This window comes from Sapajus apella, unplaced genomic scaffold (assembly GCF_009761245.1).
Source record: "Sapajus apella isolate SASKATOON/1434 unplaced genomic scaffold, GSC_monkey_1.0 scaffold60, whole genome shotgun sequence".
Lineage (NCBI taxonomy): Eukaryota > Metazoa > Chordata > Mammalia > Primates > Cebidae > Sapajus > Sapajus apella.
Genome location: NW_022437000.1, coordinates 1,711,587 through 1,731,566, shown reverse-complemented (window position 1 = coordinate 1,731,566; position 19,980 = coordinate 1,711,587). Strand labels below are relative to the sequence as shown.

The following is a 19,980-nucleotide window of genomic DNA, read 5'->3' as shown; positions in this document are numbered from 1 at the left end:
TTATGGTGTTTGTTTCCTCTTTACATATATTGGTTATGGACATATTCAAATGAATTAGGGCACATAAAAGTGCTTACTCTTCTACAGAAAAAATAGGCTCTGTTGAGTCATTTGTAGAGGAAAATATAGGCACCTTTGGTCTGCAATTTGAAAGCACAAATTTATTTTGTGTTCTGAGACACAAATTATAATTACAATCATAGCTATTATTATAATTAGAATAGGAACCATATGCAGACATGCAAGGAAAAGATTCAATTTGGTGCCCTTAAAGTGATCTTTCTGTTTTTATAATAGATGAAAATATACATACCTGTAAATTTAATTGCAAGACCACAAGTTCAAAAAAGGAAGACTAGCAAAAAGGTATTGTTTTTTTAGCTAGGTAAGTTATGGTGGTAAGCTCTTTAACGCTACTCGTTAAAATTTTTCATTCATCAACTTAATCATATCCATTTAGCTAGGATATTTCCCATATTTATCCAGTTATTAATGAAATGTATACCATGCTTAATAAGGCTAAGCTTAATAAGATACTGAGTATGGTAAATGTGTGCAATCCCTTATAAATTTATCTCCACATTAAAAACAAATAATTAAATGTCCTAGAACCCCTGAAAAATCCCCTCCCATCCTCTGTCATGCCTGGAATGTCTTTCTGGCTCTCTCATCTCTATGCATTGCTAATATGCTTATCACCTAGAGACCCCTCATTCCTGTTCCTGTTTTTCATCTATACTGTGGGGACAAGATGGCTGGTGGTGAAAAAGAAAAGCCTAGAAACATAGATAAGTCAAGCCCCACACCTGGTCTCTTTTCCTTTTTTTGCTACAACTGCCTAAATGCGCGTCTCCCAACATGACCTCCTCAACTCCCCCTTCTGCCACCCAGCCACAGATTCCTTATCTTCACTTGATGCATAAATACCCACTACAACATCTTTTTTTGAGACTACATGCTATTGTAGTCTGTTAGAGGTAAGGCTCTGGACACGTATTTCAGTTATACTACTTACTGGTGGTAGGCAATAGGACATGTTCAAGTAAAATGGGGATGATAATTCTTTCCTGGGTTTATGAGAATTAGTGAGTATTTATGTCTTAGTAAAGAATTATTTGATTGGAAGGGACAGACCATCTGCTCAAAGGGAGCATTTATTGCAAGTGTCATTTGGCCTTTCTCTGCCTGTTTCTCACTCTCTGTTTGAGCCACATGATTTCTGTCTGTGCACCTGTCTCTGTTTTCTCACCTTGAACACTGGCTTTATTGTTTTGTGTTTTTTTTTTTCCTCCTTGCGTATTACCCAAGTATGGCTAGTTGTGTCTGCATTTAATGACCTCCCAATCAAAGGCCCTAACAAGACTCCCCAGAAAACACCCGAAGGTGAAGGTGCACTGGGAGAAAATGAAGTTGCATTGGGGGCATCAGAAAAAAGAGGCATGGCCGGAAGCACCAGGGCAAGAGAGTGCAAATGGAAGGAAGCAGAAGGTCTACTTAAGCAAAGTATTGGATTTGCCTGCAGAGCAAACCCAGTCATTTGAAACCTCCCTTTTTAATCCCCTCTGAAAGCCTTGCCCCATCTCAGTCTACCGGAACCATCACTCAACCACCCTCCTTAGCTTCGTGGAATGGGTGGAGAGAGGACACAACTCTTTGGTCATATTAAGTAGTGGGACTTGACTACAGTACTTACAACTCAGGGATAATTTTTCCTGTTAAACTTTTGAATCTTACAGGACTTGAGAAGTGTATTATGGGCTAAAGAAATACTCTGTAACAGACTGACCTGAAGCTCAAATCATGCTGTATAAGATAGTTTCTTTAGAGAAACACCACACAGTTTCTATAAACTTACAAATGGACAACTTGTAAATTGGTATTATTTTACAATATAATAATAAGTCAATTTCCTTGCATTTAAAAAATGCATATTCTGAAATAATTTAGAAACACAGATAAGCAAAAATAACTATGTGTCTGTTAGAAATAATAATAGCTAATATTTATGGACCACTCACAGTGTGTTTTATTAGGTTTTAAATTATTTAATGCTCACAGTACCATAAATGTCGATACTAATATGATCTGTTTAACAAACAAGGGAGTTGGAGGCACAGACAACAAAAGGAATTTGACAAAGGTCACATAGTTACTGAGATCCATATAGTCACATAGTCACATAGTTCATCTCAGGCAGTGAACCTTATATTTTTAACCACTTCATTTTCATCCCTGTGTATTACCCTACTGTAAAAATACCCCACGGTTTGTTCATTCATTTATTCTTTCCACTATTGATGGAAATTGAGCTTGTTCTATTGCAGCTATTCTAAGACCTGTTTGTCCACGCCTTTGTAGGCACACATGAGAGAGCTGTTCTAACATGTATAACTAGGAGAGCAGTTTCTGAGTTAAAGGATATAAACACCTTTGACTCTCCGAGGTATGGCAAATGACTCTCCAGATGATAGCGCTATTTTTTATGCCTTCTAGAAACTTGTAAGAGTGCTCATTGTCTACGTCTTCATCTGCACTTGATGTCATCAGGCTTTTACACCTGATGGCATGAAATGGTGTCTTGTAATATAAATTTGTATCCCCCTGATTACAGCCTATGGATGTTGAATATTTTTTCTTTCTTTCTTTTTTTTTTTTTGAGACAGAGTTTCATTCTTGTTGCCCAGGCTGAAGTGCAATGGCACGATCTTGGCTCACCACAACCTCCACCTCCCAGGTTCAAGCAATTCTCCTGCCTCAGCCTCCTAAGTAGCTGGGATTACAGGCATGCACCACCATGCCCAGCTAATTTTGTAATTTTAATAGAGACAGGGTTTCACCCTGTTGGTCAGGCTGTTCTTGAACTCCCAGCGTCAGGTGATCCACCCACCTTGGCCTCCCAAAGTGCTGGGATTACAAACGTGAGTCAGCATGCCCAGCCAAACAATTTTTGATAGATTCAAGGACCACAGATTTCCTGTAGATGTCTTGTTTACCTCATTTGCCCATTTATCTGTTGATTTTTCTAAGTAATGTTCAGAAATTCTGAGTGTTTCTAAAGGGTATATTGTTTCTTTCCAAATAAAAAATTAAGATATTAGATATAAAGATAAATCTAAAATATTAATGCTTAGCACAAGTACCTTTTTCATCTCTCCCATCCTTAGTCAATAAGGCAATTCTTTTATGTGGCATTAAAGAAACCGATTAGAAAGTTTCTTCATTGTGTGCTTCAGTGTGAGTCTTAGAAAGGTGAAAAGTTATTAGGTGACTCTTTTAACTTAACACCGAGCAGTTATGTAGCTGTTTAAATCCTATTTTAGCATAAGCAACAGCTGTGGGAAGGGTCACTCCAGTGCTTGATAAATAGAAGTCTGAAATTGGACCGTTAGTCCTCAGCGGCTGCTCTGACAAGCTGCTTCCCACCTGCTGCTCAGGTAGGAGTTTTCATCCCTTGACAATTTGACAGATGTGTCTGCATACTTTTGAACTGTCTTCCAACACACCCCCGTGGTCTATTACCAGAAGGAACGTCTCTGGCAAGAGAATGAAAGTACATATGCGTGAGGCCTGGAACAATGGATCTCAGTTTCCCTCTGGTAGCACCTTACTGTGTGCCTCCTTCTGTGCAGAACAGAGGGAGGTAACAGGCTCTTGCCAAAAGTAGGTCAAATGGTGGCTAAATCATTCCTGTAGTGTTTTAATGCTCTTTGAAAACATTTCCACTGAAGGCTAAGATTGAGGGGAGGTAGTCTGTGTGATGTGAGCATTTCATGTGATGAAGTGACATCCTAGGCACTCCTGAAAGTGTCTTTCTTCTTCATGAACCTTCCCACAAACTGGCAGATCATTTCAAGAATTGATGGAGGCCATGAGAATGTAGGCTCCCTCCGGAAGCTAACCTCGTCTACACTCACAGACCAGCGTGAGAAGACAGTGCCATCCAGCTAAGACCATGTGGCCAAGGAGCACCTGGGACAATTTGATTAATTTCTCTAAGCCTCAGTTTCATTACCTGAAAAGTGAGGATCATAACATCTCTTGGGGTTTTGTAAGAATTAGAGATGACGGACTATACATACAGGCACAGTGTGTGGATGCCACAGGCTGCTCGCTCCGTAGACAGGTCTATCATCGCCATCCGTGCACTCTCTCAGTGCTGTTCACCATTTCCAGGAAGTATCCTGCCCATTTCCAGGAAGTCGGCTCCAGCCTTTAGGGCCAGCCTTGCTTCCTTTCCAAGGTTTTAGAGGTGTGCTTCTAAATGTCCAGCAGGCCTGTTTCCCAGGCATTCTCACAGACACGTCACCCTTCTCATCATAAAAACTAAATGCACCTCTCTCCCCAACCCGTTCCCACAAAGAAACGAGGCTTTCCCTGCATTTCCAGACACCTCCCAACCAACCCGTTATGCTTCTCCTTTTGTCCTCTCCAAATACAATCTGATCTGACTTCAATTCTGTCATTAATTCAGTATTTTGAAATTTTTTGAATCTTTCTCTTCACTCCACCTTCACTTCCCTGCCCTCAAAATCAGATCAAAGCTTCCCCAACAAAGTGATCTCTGATTCCTTGATTGTATTTGGTCATTTTCTTTTTCGTTTCTCTTTCTTCTCTGTTGCCTCCTTCACGATAGGCACTTGGCAAAGACTTGCTGGATTATACGTGGTTGTATACACCCAGGTGCGTTCATGTGCAGAACAACACAGGCTCACACACACCAGACCCCAATCTTACTCTTCCCCTAGACAGGTGTCAAATGATGTTTCCCCTAAATGCACATATGTGTGTGCACACACATGCACACATGCATGCATGCACACATACACAGGGACACACAGTCACACACACACACACGCGTACACACACACTCATACAGGCTCACACACATGCACACACACAGTGACACAGACACACACATGCACATTCATGCACACACACATACATACACACCTATACATGGTCATGCATGCTCACACATGCACATATACTTACACACTATGACAGTCGCAGACACACATGCACACACGCATATGCATATGCACACACATACACACTTATGCTCATGCACGCTCACACACCTCACATATACACACACACTGTCACACAGTCACAAACACACATGCACACACATGGATATACTCACTTTTACATGCTCACACACCTCATACACACATACACACACAGTGACAGTCACACACACGCAAACATGCACACACATGCACACACATGGATACACACATACATGCTTAAGCATGCTCACACACATACCTCAGACATGCACATAAACTCACACAGTGACAAAGTTGCACACAGACACATACATGCACACACATGCACCCAGACACACATACACACACTTATACACATTCACACACACTCACACATGCACACTCACAGTGACACATGTTCATGCCCACATATGCACCACACATGTATAAACACACTTGTACACACTCATGCATGCTCACTCACACACAAAGGCACACACATACATTAATTTTCAGTTTCTCAGAGGAATATAAAACAACTCCTTGGAGGAAAAGTTTGTAGGAAAAAGTGAATTTAAAAACGGTTATGCTGTAATTACCTGGAATAAATATTAAAACCAGGAAAAATACAATAGCTAAATGTGAAAAGGGGTAGCTAAAATGCTACTTGGAAAAGCCTATTGTAATCTTGAAGTCAGTGGCCAAATAAATTAAACAGAGGGGCCAATTGTATTAATCCTCAGTTCGAAATATCCCATGCATTTATTTAGATATATATTCAATATGTATTTAATATATCATGATTATATTTCAAATAATATATTTAAAATAGACATCAGAAGACCAGGCATATTATAATAAAAAGTAAGATTAAATTATTAGTGTTATTTTTATTTGTTTATCTGTCTTACTGGCAATTAAACAGTTTTGCTTCTTTGATTTTTAAACCTCATTGGAAGAAATATTCAAAACATTTTTAAATTATTTGCATGCTATGTTATCTCAAACTAAATTCAGTCTTGTATTATATTTTCATCCTCCAGTTTGAATCAGTCCTGTAACTCTTGAGTGTTTACAATTAATATTAATTAGGAGACATGTACTAATTTATGCCAAGCATTTATAAAATGTTCATCAGAGACACATTTCCATCACCAAAGATTTTTTGCATTGCCGCCTTTGGAAAAAATGAAGGATGAGGGGATTTTTTTGTTGGATTTTGTTTTGCAAGTCTTGATTTCCAGGTTAAACACACAGCCTTCTTTAAGCCTTAAGCCAGGGCTTGAAGCTGCTATGTGTTTTCTCAGTGTTCAACACAGTCCACAATAGAAGGGCTTGGAGTGGCAATATGGTGCCTGATGCACTCTGGTTTAGACATAATCTACAACGTAAATCACTTTGTGTATCTCAGGCAGTTCAGTCCTTCACATTTACTTTTATGTTTTTCCTAAATACTCTATTGCAAAATGAGCCTCTCATTAAAGATTCTATGTAGCTCAAAATTATTTTATTTATTTATGCATTCATTAAATATCACAAGTGAGGTCCTGCATTGCATTAGAAATGCAGTGTATTAGAAAGGACAGTTAACGTCAATTTTGAATTAGTAATTTGTCTCTTGAGTTTAAGACAAAAGTTTTGTGTTCATCCGCCCACTCTTTAATACTAAAAATAAAAATATAAACATAAAAGTCAATTTGAAGTTATTCTAGAGATAGGAATTTAATTAGCTATGGGAATGTCAGTGACATCTGAAAACCATCATGGCATTGTGTCACCTGTCTAGCAGTCCTGCTGTAGCCCTTCCTTAGTTCTTACTGACTTACCCATGAAGACAAGGATAAAGAAAAACTCACAACAATACTGATAACTACGATTAAGAAAGCACCTTTTGTCAAAATCTGTTGAGATTATTCAGTAACTGTGTGGTTGGTGAAGCATTCGTGAGAAAAATACAAAATGTCATATATATTCACATTGTTGAATCTAGTGTGTGTCCAGCCTTTTAGGGACTCAGTACTGAAGTCTAGGAATACCAGGCGAAAAAAACAATGGTTGGATTTTTCTACTCTTTCTAGACATCAGGGAACATGAGACAAAATTATTGCGGAAGGACTAACATTCTGATTTTTATCATTACCCATGTCTAGCCAAGTAAGCAAGGTCAACACTTGATCATTGAAAAGCCAAGACTAGCATTTTCATTCTTAATTTTGACTCTTGTATTTCACTGACACTTGAGTGTATGTCAGAATCAGAGGATCATGAAGGGACAGTCCCGGTGACTGCCCTAGGCAGAGACTTATTGCTGGAATGTATATAGCGAGGCCTCCTTGGTTGACCATCACTCTGGGTCTTCTTGTGCCCAGAGCAGAACGGTGTGACTTCCTGCAATAGGAGATCGTATTACTTGAAGCAACAAGATTGTATTGCTTGAACTCTAGTGTACTAATTTGTTTTACTCACTTTGTGTTAATACATGCCAAAGATAGGGAAGAGAGTGAGAGGGTCGTGGGACCACCATCTAAGTTAGAGCATCCCTCTTTTTGGAATCCTCGCTAAGACACCTCAGGGGAAACTGGCTTTCTGAAGTTTCGCTCATAGTTCCATTGGCTATGTCAAGAGTACCAATGTTGCTTTCATTTAATACAGGAGAGAGATAAATGTTTAGCCCAGAGGTCACTATCCTCAGAAGGAGGGAGAAGATGTTCCATGGCCAATTCAGTACATGGGAATAATTAAGTCATATCAAAAACTGTTGTTGAATCTACTATGAGTTCAACCTTGTAAGAACTGAGTACTGAAGTTTAGGAACACCAGACTGAAAAAAATATATATTGGTGGGCTTTTTCTACTCTTTCTAGACACCAGGGAACATGAAAGAAAAATATTGTGGAATAACTAATATTTTTCGTTTTTATTACCCATGTCCAGCCAAGTAAGCAAAGTCAATACTTCATTATTTAAAAGTCAAGATTTTAGCTTTTTTATTCTTTCTTCCAAGTCAATAATGAAGTCATGTGGGGGTATTGAGTTCTTAATCCGTAAATGATAGGTTAGCTAATTGAAAGGTTTTGTACATGTCATCATTTACTTCTCCTTCCTCCTACTAATCCATAAATGTAGGCCACAAAGTGTGAGGAAACAAGGAGATTTTAAGTAGGGTTCTGTAAGGTAGCTTAAATTGTGAATATTCGTTATGGCATTGCACTTCAGAAAATACCTGTTGTCCTAAATTGAAGCTTTTGTAAAGAAAATACACCATGTTTTAAATCAATTCAAGACATGATTTTATTGGACAGGTTATAGGAAAAGTTTTATTTTAAATATTTCTTACTTTATTATTATTATTTTTTTTTTTTTGAGACAGAGTCTCACTCTGTTGCCAGGCGCTAGGCTGGAGTGCAGTGGCACAATCTCAGCTCACTGCAACCTCCGCCTCCCGGGTTCAAGCAATTCTCCTGCCTCAGCCTCCCGAGTAGCTGGGACTACAGGCACACACCACCGTGCCCAGCTAGTTTTTGTATTTTTAGTAGAGATGGGGTTTCACCATGTTGGCCAGGATGGTCTCGATCTCTTGACCTCGTGATCCGCCCGCCTCGGCCTCCCAAAGCGCTGGGATTACAGGCTTGAGCCACCGCGCCTGGCCATTTCTTACTTTAACTGATATATTCAGATCTCTGTAGTCTTAGCGGCAGTATCCCAATGCCCAGAAGTGGCTTTGTGTGCTCCTAGCACTTAGTGAGGCATCATATCTAGGTGACTGCTATGACATGATGATTCATAACGAGTCTCTAAATAGCAAGGTAGGACTATACATAATGTATATGACCCAGACTAGAGTAACAAGACTAAACACCTTAGAAAAGCCCATGAAATAGTCTCCCTTTCCCACAGGGTTATTATTTATGATCAAGGTATGAGTTTTCCAATACCCTGCATCAGACTCAGAGATGCCAGAAGAGCTGGGGGAGCTGAGTGGTGAGCAGTCGAGTTGAAGTCCAGGAGTCCTGACTGTTAACATTTGCTAATTTCCATGGTGTAATTGCTCCCACCACAGCCAATTTCAAGTCACCAACACGACATTAGGAAGCATGAAGGTGGAGAGAGACGTGACTGCCACTCCAGCACAGCACAGCTCGGGCAAACTGCACTCCCACTTCAGTCAGAGATGGTGTATACCTACATACATGTCATACGTGTCTTTGTAAACATGTTGCAAAATTTTGTTTGCAAAAACTGCACATTTTGATGCCTCCATCCAAAGCACCTAGTTTCCAACTTTGCCGTAGAGGGGAAGAGAGAGGGAGAGAGTTTTGGGAAGGCACACCTTTTCTCAAAGCGACACGTCACTTCCATTCCTGTTCTGGTGATGAGAACCAATCACATTGCTCCATTTCAGTAATAATAAGCTGAGTGATGTAAATGAGCAATATGCCAGGAAGAGGAATCCAGCTTAATAGGTATAATAGCTTTTGCTAAACAACAAAGCACCCTAAAACTTAATGGCTTGGACAGACACTAACTTTTGCTCATGAATTTGTGGATCAGTTGAACAGCCCTGCTAGTCTGAGCCAATCTCAGCTGACTGCGGCCGAGCTCACCCTTGCCTCTGCGGTCAGGCACTCATCAGCTGGCATCTCTGATTTGGAGTGTGGCTTGCTGTCAATTGGAATGAAGAGAATGACAGGGCCCATGGCCACCTGGCCACCATGCCACAGGCTAGGCTGGAGAGTTGATGTGGTCGCTCAGGGTTCTAAGAGCAGCAAGAGTAAGTTCTAATACACAGATACATCCAAGTCTCTATTTACCTCACCATTGCTACTGTCTCATTGACCCAAAGAAGTCACATGGCTGAGTCTGGAATCAGTGTGAAGGATACCGCCAAGGATATGTGGATACCAGGAAGTGAATTCAATTCGAGGCCGCTGGGTTCTTTCACACAGGCTAAGAGAAATTGAAAATCACTGGTTTGGCATCATAATCAATCCTGCTTAGTGACGATTTCTTTCACACCAGCTGTTAGTGGTGTTTTTTTCCGTCTTGTTAAAATCTAGTTTGTGCTGTAAAGTCAAGAGAAGCTGGTGATTGAAATAAATAGCATCTTCATATATTAGTTTGTTGATTTGTAATTTGACACCTAACCTTAATCTTACAGAGTAGAGTGAAAGCTATCCTCACATAGCCTAGAAATAAAAGGCTGTTCAGGCCTCCCTTACTCGGCTCTCCATTCCAAGAAAGAGAGCCAGCCACTGATAGGGCATGGCAGCTGGCAGGGTGTCCACCAGTATCACACACTCTCGGTGCCTTTGTGGAGACTGACTTGTGGATTCCCTTCTGTCCTGGGTCTCTAAGGACATATCAGGAACAGACAGATGAGAAAGGCAGTCTCTAAGGACATCCACTGGTTCTGTTTTCAGTGTTGATGTTAAGTGTTGCCTTTTTAATATAAATTCTTTGTGTTAGACAGAATAATTGTGTATATTGATAGTAGAAGTAATGAATATCCAGATGTCTTCTAAATAAGGGAAGCAAAAGATGTACCACTTGCAAATGGGAGATTTATTTTAGGTTTTATGCATTTGGTCTTTTACATTGTGTCCTTGTTCTTATGTTCATGGCTCATATGCAGGATGGATTCTGAGAATTTCTTCATGTAATTGCATTGTTCTCCAAATATATTTATTTCAAAACCCAATTAAAACACAACTTTTAGTACATGGCTGAGGAAGTATTCAGTGGATGAAACTTTTTTTTACTAAGGTGAGTTATTTTACTCAAACAGCAATTTAAAGACTGATTTCATTCCTGAGCTATAATATTCATTATTCTAATTTATATTTATTGCAACCTCTAAGATGACTATTTTGTCTCTTTGCCTACAGTCTTCAGAATCGTTAAGTTACTGTTCACAGGAAAAATTACTGAAGAAATTTAATAGAAACAGCTTTCATAAAGTACTTAAGCGTTTATACCACGAAAAGATAAGATAGCTTTAGATCTTTTTGAAAGTTTTTAAATTTTCACAGTCTCAAGATTGCGCACCTCTTTCGCTTGATTTTTCATGTTATACCTTCAGACCTTCCCCATAAGTAGAGTTGCTTCCCCAAAGCAGCTCTACTTTTAAATCCTTAGAGTGTTTTCCAACTCTGAAATAATGAGAGTTACAGAGTGCACAGCGCCCACTACAGGCTAGACTCTACACTGAAGTCTCATTTATTTTCAAGTTACAGCCAAAAGATGTAGATGTCACCATACTCATTTCTCTATGAGAAAACTGAGTCACAGAGAGGTTAAATCAGGCACAGAGACAAGATTTAAACAGCTCATGCTGCCTTCAAAATCGACCTTCCATTAAACCAGGACAATCTTAAATCTTTCTGTAGAGAACAGATTGTCTTCAGCTTTCAAACGTAGGGTTCATGTACTTAGACCTTCTATCCAACCACAAATACTTGGTAAGGAAGGTGTTCTCATTCTTTTTTAATATATAGAGCAATATTAACTGATGACTTTTGACTGCCTGATAGAAAGCAAGAGAATGCCTACTTTGGGCTCCAAAACGCTGAGATGTTTCTATCTCTGTGGGCTTAGAAATCTACTTAGATTTTCTGAACCTGTTTCTCCATATGTAAAAGGGGATGCAAAAGTATCTATGTCACAGAGTTGTTGAGGATTAAAGATGTTACTACATCAGCAAGCAACATGCTTGGAATGAATCTTGGCACAAACCAAGCACTCCAGGAAACAGTAGCTCTTATTTCAGTAATCTATCCTGTTGATGTCCATTTTAATTGCGTGAGGAGCCCTCCCTGTGTTTGGCTTAGACCTCCACAGTCTCCTGGGAGGTTTGCTTTCATAGCAGGACTGAGAATCAGCGTGGGGAAAAGTGACGTTTCTTGTTCTTCTGCTGAGGTTGGACTCACTCCCACTGTTTCAGATTCATTGTCTCATCACACTTTCTGACACAAAGCAGGATGAAAGCGTTGGTTGCTATTGTGAGTTTTATATCTGTAGTTGCCAACGTTACAGAGATCATTGCCCCCCCCAACAAGTCACTGTGTGTGGAACCCTATGGTCAGGTAGCATTTTGTAGCCATGGACACTTTTACACAATCATGTTTCATAGAAGGTGATTTGAGTTGGTGTAGAAGATGATTTGAGCTGGTGCCTGTCCAAATCGTTGACAATGCTATGTTAGTTTCCTATTGCTGCTGTAACAAATAACCACAAATTCAGTGACTTGAAACCACACACATTTATTTTCTTACGACTGCAATTAGAAGTCCAAATGGGCTTCATTAGGCTAAACACAAGGTATCAGCAAGGCTGCATTGCTTTTGGAGACTCTGGGGAAGAAATGGTTTCCTTGCCTTTTTCACCTCCTACAGGCCACCTGCATTTGCATTTCTTATGAGATCTATAATGGTGTATTTATAATGCCTTCAAATGGTTGCAAAACTAACACATGCTTTTGTCTTCATAAAGCCAAATGGATTTAGTTGATATTTGACCATGGAGCTGGGATATGGGGGCAAGGTTGGCAGCCATTTTTGTGTCGGTGTAGCCCAACATATTATATTCCAGGCAGTATCTGTGATATTCTGTTCCAGCCATTACAGACTTTTAGAATCACGAAACTGTGAAGTTGTAAATAATCTTATAGGTCACCCAGTGCAGCCTGCTTTTAAGGAGTATCTTCTACAACAGTGCTTCTCAAAATTCAACATGCTATGAATCACCTGGGAACCACGTTAGAGATACAGATTCTGATTGAGTAGACCTGGGATGGGGCCTTAGATCCTGCATTCTTAATAAGCTTCCAGGATGCCGCTGGTCCAGGGACCACACTTTGAGTAGCAATGTTCTAAAGCATTCCTGACAGATAATGCTGCCTCAGGGATTATCCTAGTATAGATTCTTTGTATTTTGAAAATTCCAACTGTCATATTCACAGATAAATCCAAAGCCAACTTAGCCAAAACATATCCAAAACTTCTCTTCTTTTTAAAAAATGTAAACCAAAGTAACATTGCAATTAAGGGAAACGTTAAGACATTGAATGTGTATGAAGGGCTTAAAGGACCTTATATTAAAATATATAAATAAAAAATATGCCCACACATATGCAAATATACATATATATGTACACACACATACACATATACTAGAGATGTATGTGTTCATCTGTCTACATAGATAGGTAGATAGATCCTACATCCATATTAAATAATGCAATTGTGAGGTCCTCAAGTCATATAATATTTTGTAGTACTGACTCAATTTTAACATTTTCCTTTATGTGAATTTTTTTATTAGAAAATAAAAAATTGAAAAGTACAAATTTGGACTTTCCTATAGATGCAAGCATGGATCTAAATGTAATGTCATCAGCCTTTTTACATTAAAGAAACTGATAGTCACTTTCAAGCACTGGCTGAATTGAATTGAGTCGAAGTGGGCTGTGCCACTAGCTCTAACTTTAAAGCTGGAGTTACTGATTTTAATATTTAAATGTAGCTACTGCACATATTTATCACCTTAATTCTTATTTAATACTTGAAAGTTCCTGCTTTGGAGAAAGTCAGCTAAGCAATGATTATAGTGTATCAAAATCCATTGTGAATGATTATTTTAATAACTCTGAACCAACAGGGACATGTAGACATTCAGACAAAAAACAACCTAATTACAATGACAGCACCAAAGTGAAGCTGTGACAGTTACAAAACCAATTTAAAAGTTTTTTGACAACCATGGCTAAAAGCTTTGTTTGGACCTTTCAATAATAACAGTTTACTTAAGATATAAATCCATAGCTAAGGAAAAGAGAAAGAGAAAGTTGTGGCTTTCCTGCCATGCAGATGAAATGGAAATCAGCAGAAACGTTTTTAATAGAACATTATGCTGAAAGGAGTGTATAAAAGGAATAATAGCTATGGAATTTAACTCTCATAGTGCAAGAAAGACTAAATAACAATAAAAATTTTAATGAGCATAGAAACGTTCCAGATGATTTGCCTATCTGTGTTATGAAGGTCAATCATTTCTGCAAGTAAATTGATATGCATGTAAACATGTTGATTGGCAGCTCTGGAATTTGATTTCGTATTACCTGTAAAATAAAGTCAAAGGCAAATGGATGTGCATCAATAGCCATGATGACAGGAAGCCTTAAAAAAAAATCTACTTTCTCAATGTCACTGGCATGTCTCAAATGATTAGACCCTTATCGATGTTACTTACCTCATTTGATTCTGGACTTAGTCTGATTTACAACAAAATTAATTCTTCAACCTTGGGTAATTAATTTCTCATTCCTGAACAGAAAAATACTTGATTCACAAAATTGCATTCCTTTTCTCTGCAAACCTTCATAGAATACTTGTACGTCTAATTACCATTCTAAGCCCTCTACAAATATTGACTCATTTAAAATTGATAACAGCCCTTTGGAGTAGGTACTATTTTCTCCACTTTACCAATGGGAAAACAGAGGTTTAAGCTACAGTGCCAGTCGGTGGTAGAGCTTCAGCTTCAGGCAGTTTGGCCCATCGCTCATGCCGTAGGATAAGGAAGACCCCATGAAACACACACATAGAGTCATAGAGACATTGGCAGTGCCCAGAGGAGACAGTCCTTCTTCTCTTACCTCATTTTAAGGCTGTGCTTTAGTTAGGTTCTTTGAGTTGCAAGGACTAAAGGATTCTTAGGTCAGATCGGATGGTAAGGGTATTTGTCCATAAGTACCCAGAAGAAATGAGACCTCAGAAAAAGGATGTGTGGTGGCACTAGTCCCTGGGCAGATATGGCTCAGAGGTGTTTTTTGTGCTCAGTTCCTTTCCATAGGTCTGCTTCTCTCTCCTTTTTCTGCTGCCCAGGGCCTTCAGCCTCCACTCTCTCCATTTAAGTATTCTCTACCCCATAGCAGGCAGTGAGACCCACAATGGACTTCAAATAGACTAGGGTATTTAAATACACTAGCCCGATTCTAGTGTATTTGGAAAATACAGTAGAAATTGTGTGACCTCGGAAAAATGACTTAGTCTCTCTGAATTCTGTGAAATGTGAGTAATGTATCTCACCATATAGAGCTATGGTGGATATTAACACAAATAAAATAAAACATATGAATAATATGGATCATGACCAAGTGGGACTTATCCCTGGGATGCAAGGATGACTCAACATACGCAAATAAATCAGTGTGATACATCATATCAACAGAATGAAGGATAAAACTATATGATTATTTCAATTGATGCTAAAACAAATTTTGGCAAAATTCAACACCTCTTCATGGTAAAACCCCTCAACAAAACTGGGGATAGAAGGAACATACCACAACATAATAAAAGCCATATGTGACAGACCCACAGTTAGTATCATACTGAATGGGGCAAAACTGAAAGCCTTTCTTCTAAGACCTGGAACACGACAAGGATGCCCACTGTCACCTCTGTTATTCGACATAGTACTGGAAGCCCTAGATTGAACAGTTGGATAAAAGAAAGATATAAAGGGCATCCAAATGGGAAAGGAAGAAGCCAAATTATCCTTGTTTGCAGATGACATGATCTTATATTTGGAAAAACCTAAAGACTCCACCAGGAAACTATTAGAACGGATGAACACATTCAGTAATGTTCCAGGATACAAAGTCAACATACAAAAATCAGTTGCATTTCTGTATGCCAACAGCAAACAACCTGAAAAAGAAATCAAGGAAGTAATCCCATTTACAATAGCTACAAATAAAATAAAACATCTTGGAATTAACCAAAAAATTGAAAGCTCTCTGTAATGAACACTATAAAACACTGAGGAAAGAAATTGAAGAGGACACTGAAAGTGGAAAAAAAATATTCCATGTTCATGAATTGGAAGAATCAATATTTTTAAAATGTTCCTACGACCCAAAGAAGTCTACAGATGCAATTAAATCCCTTTCAAAATACCAATGATATTCTTCACAGAAATAGAAAAAGAAATTCTAAAATTTATATGAAACCACAAAAGATCTGGAAGAGCCAAAGCTATCCTAAGCAAAATGAACAAAGCTGGAAGAATCACATTACCTGACTTCAAATTATAATACAAAGCTATAGTAACCAAAACATCATGGTACTAGCATACAAAAAGACACATAGATCAATGGAACAGAATAGAGAACCCAGAAAGAAATCCACACACCTACAATGAACTTATTTTTGACAAAGGTGCCAAGAACATACACTGGGAAAAGACAGTTTCTTCAATAAATGGTCCTGGGAAAACTGGACATCCATATGCAGAAGAAACTAGACCCCTTTCTCTCACACTGTACAAAAATCAAATGAATTAAATACTTAAATATAAGACCTCAAACTATGAAATTGCTACAAAAAAATACAGGGGGAAATCTCCAGGACATTGGACGGGGCAAAGATTTTATGAGTAATACCCCGTAAGCATAGGCAACCAAAGCAAAAATGGACAAATGGGATGACATCAAGCTACAAAGCTTCTTCACAGCAAATGGTATAATTAATAAAGTGAAGAGACAATACACAGAATGGGAGAAAATATTTGCAAATGACCCCTCTGACAACGGATTAAGAACCAGAATATATAAGGACCTCAAACAACTCTATAGGAAAAATCTAATAATCTGATCAAAAAATGGGCAAAAGATTTGAATAGACATTTCTCAAAAGAAGACATACAAATGACAAACAGGCATATGAAAAGGTGCTCAACATCGTTGATCATCAGAGAAATGCAAATCAAAACTCCAATGAGACGTCATGTTGCCCCAGCTAAAAGTGGTTTATATTCAAAAGTCAGGCAATAATAAATGCTGGTGAGAATGCAGAGGAAAGGGAACCCTTGTACACTGTTGGTGGGAATGTAAATTAGTACAACCACTATGGAGAACAGTTTGAAGATTCCTCAGAAAAACTGAAAATTAAGCTACCATATGATTTAGCAATCCCACTGCTGGGCATATACCTAAAAGAAAGGAAATAAGGATATCTAAGAGAAATCTTCAATCCTGTGTTTGTTGCAGTACTGCTTACAATAGCCAAGGTTTGGAAGCAGCCTACATATACATCAATAGATGAATGGATGAAGAAAATGCAGCACATATACATAATGGAGTACTACTGAAGCATAATAAAGAATGAGATCCAGTCATTTGCAAGAGCGTGGATGGAACTGGAGACCACTATGTTAAGTGAAATAAGCCAGGCATAGAAAAACAAACATCACGTGTCCTCACTTATTTGTGGGATCACAAAATCAAGATAAGCAAACTCATGGACATAGAGAGTAGAGGACGGTTGCCAGAGGCTGGGTTGGGTATTGGAGTCCCGGGGAAGGTAGGGATAGTAAATGTGAACAAAAAAATAGAAAGAATAAATAAGACCTACTATTTGATAGCACAGTAGGGTGACTGCAGTCAGTAATAATAACTGTACATTTTAAAATAAAGAGTGTAATATGATTGTAACTCAAAGGATACCCATTCTCCATAATGTGCTTATTCCACATGGCATGCCTGTATGAAAACATCTCATGTACTCCGTAAATATATGCACATATATATATATATATATGCTTACTATGGACCCACAAATATTTTAATGTGAATAATATGGCCTAGAACATAGTAAGCATTTAATACAGGATGGCATTTATAATAATACTCATTACTTTTAAATGTGTCATTATCCCCGTCTTAATGTAGTCAGTAGACTTGGGCCAGACTTGGTTTCCAGTATTGAGCCCATTTTCAATCCCCGAGTGACAGTGGGAAAGTTATTTAACCTCTTTGAGTCTCAGTTTCCTTATTAGAATAACTTCCTAGGGCTACAATGAGTTGATTTATATAAAGCATCTAGAAAGACTCCAGAGAGATAGCAAGTGCAATGTAGATGTCACTTACTAGAAGCTGCAGTAAAATTTTCAACAATTTTTTATGGAAGTAATAAGTAAAAAACAAATCTTAGGTTTCTCTTACTTCTCTAAAATGTTTTCGTCCACAGTATTCTCCCTTAACACAGAATGAAGGAATACTTGTTCACTTAACACAGAATAAAGTAATACTTGTTTTATGTTACCAGTTTTTTAAAAGCCATTTATTCATACAGTCAGAATTAAGGATAAGTACTACCCAACCAACCAATAAGAAAATTAAGATGCAAGCTATACACAAATTAAATGATATATGTTTTCCATTTTTCGTCAAAAGTCTCTGAAACCATCTTCCTAGCCATTGTTTAGCTGCCTGAAAGAAAGGTTCCATTGCTCTCCCAGTTCAGCAGCATGGGACATTGATGGCTTTATCTTGGAAGCCCTGTTTTGCATAGCAGTATATCACAAAGGTGCTGTCAGCCAAGGCCTAAGCCCATCAATTATATTTTATCATGAGGTTTATTTCTTTGTTAAAAGTCTGTCTGCTTTGCCCCCTCAGAAAATGATGCGGTCATCCGTCTTCCACATGTTCATCCTGAGCATGGTGACTGTGGACGTGATCGTGGCAGCTAGCAACTACTACAAAGGAGAAAACTTCAGAAGGCAGTACGACGAATTCTACCTGGCGGAGGTAAGCGGCTCTCCACCACGCAGATCGCTGGGCAAGGAACAGGCAAACCGCAGACAGTGCCTCTTAGAGATGCAAAAGTGAAGTGTAGCGTGTTCATTACTTGACTTCCACCAAAGCTGAATCATTGTCTGCCTCTTAAGTGGTTCCTCTGGTCACAGTGTGGCCTGATTCATTTCCTGTCGCCGTGGGCCTGAGTCGTCTTCCTCACAGTATGTCACGTTGCCAAGGTAACCCTTTTTCCCTGGGCCTCACTCGAGGATCTTGCTGTTTTCCTGTCCACCTCCTATTATCTCTCCATTTCTTAGTTGCATTAGTTTGTTTTCAACTAAGTTTAAGCAGGCACCGATTCAGAAGATCATAAATGGGCAGTTCAGCCCAGCAATACCTAGAAGGAGGCTGGAAGGAAATACAGAGAGATGATCATGATAATTACTGCACTAGAAATGGGTGTTACAACCTTCATTAAAGAATCCAATCAGTAGCAGGTAGGTTTCATGATTAAGCATCTCCCTAGCACTCTGCATATCATATTAGAGTTTGGGAATAGTACTTCCAATTGATAAGGTAATTTTGTTAATATCTGATTATTAAAATATTTTAATTTTTATTTTTACCAATAAGCATTATGCATTTACATTAAAATATTTTAATGATTTTCAAAGATCTTTGTTTTTATTCAGTGTAAAAAAAAAATACCTAGGCTAGGCTTACGCCAATAATCCCAGCACTTTGGGAGGCCAAGGAGGGCAGATTGAGAGGCCGGAAGTTCGAGACCAGCCTGGCGAATATAGTGAAACCCCATCTCTACTAAAAATACAAAAAATTAGCCAGGTGTGATGTCGGGTGCTTGTAATCCCAGCTACTCAGGAGGCAGAGGCAGGAGAATCGCTTGAACCTCGGAGGAGGAGGTTGTAGTGAGCCGAGATTGTGCCATTGCTCTCCAGCTCAGGCGGCATTGCAAGACTCCATCTCAAAAAAAGGAAAAAAAACAAAAACAACAAAAACCCTAAAGTGTATCTCAAAATTCAATGATTACACACTTATAAAAAAATCGATTGACATGTAGAAAGCCATTCATCATGTGAGTGAGGTATACATTGAAGCTGTACAATGCTTCAAGAAATCCAACCTATGAAAAAGTAAACTGAAAAGGCAGAAAAGTCACAATTTGATCATTCTTTATTTCAGAAGCATTTTTTACATTAAAAAAATCAGTTTTCCATTTAATTAAATATACTTAGATTCCTGGAATTCTCTCAGTACATTAAAAAAGTTGATTTGGTTCATAAAAATGTAATCTACCCACACACAAACTTTTCTGAAAAAGAATTAATTGCAATCACCTATTGAGTGTAAACATATATGTGGATATCAAGAAACTTTTAAGTAGTCACTTCTGAATTC

The 19,980-nt window shown here is 38.6% G+C and overlaps 1 protein-coding gene across 8 annotated transcripts in view; it reads left to right on the top strand.

Moving 5' to 3' along the window:
• The window catches only part of NALCN (sodium leak channel, non-selective), a 368,748-nt gene that overhangs the window by 140,829 nt on the left and 207,939 nt on the right, over window positions 1–19,980 (top strand). For all 8 annotated transcript variants that reach the window (XM_032246166.1, XM_032246167.1, XM_032246168.1 and 5 more), the window contains one exon: window positions 18,445–18,576. In XM_032246166.1, the coding sequence (XP_032102057.1) occupies window positions 18,445–18,576 (132 nt within the window). The remainder of the gene's footprint in view (window positions 1–18,444; window positions 18,577–19,980) is intronic.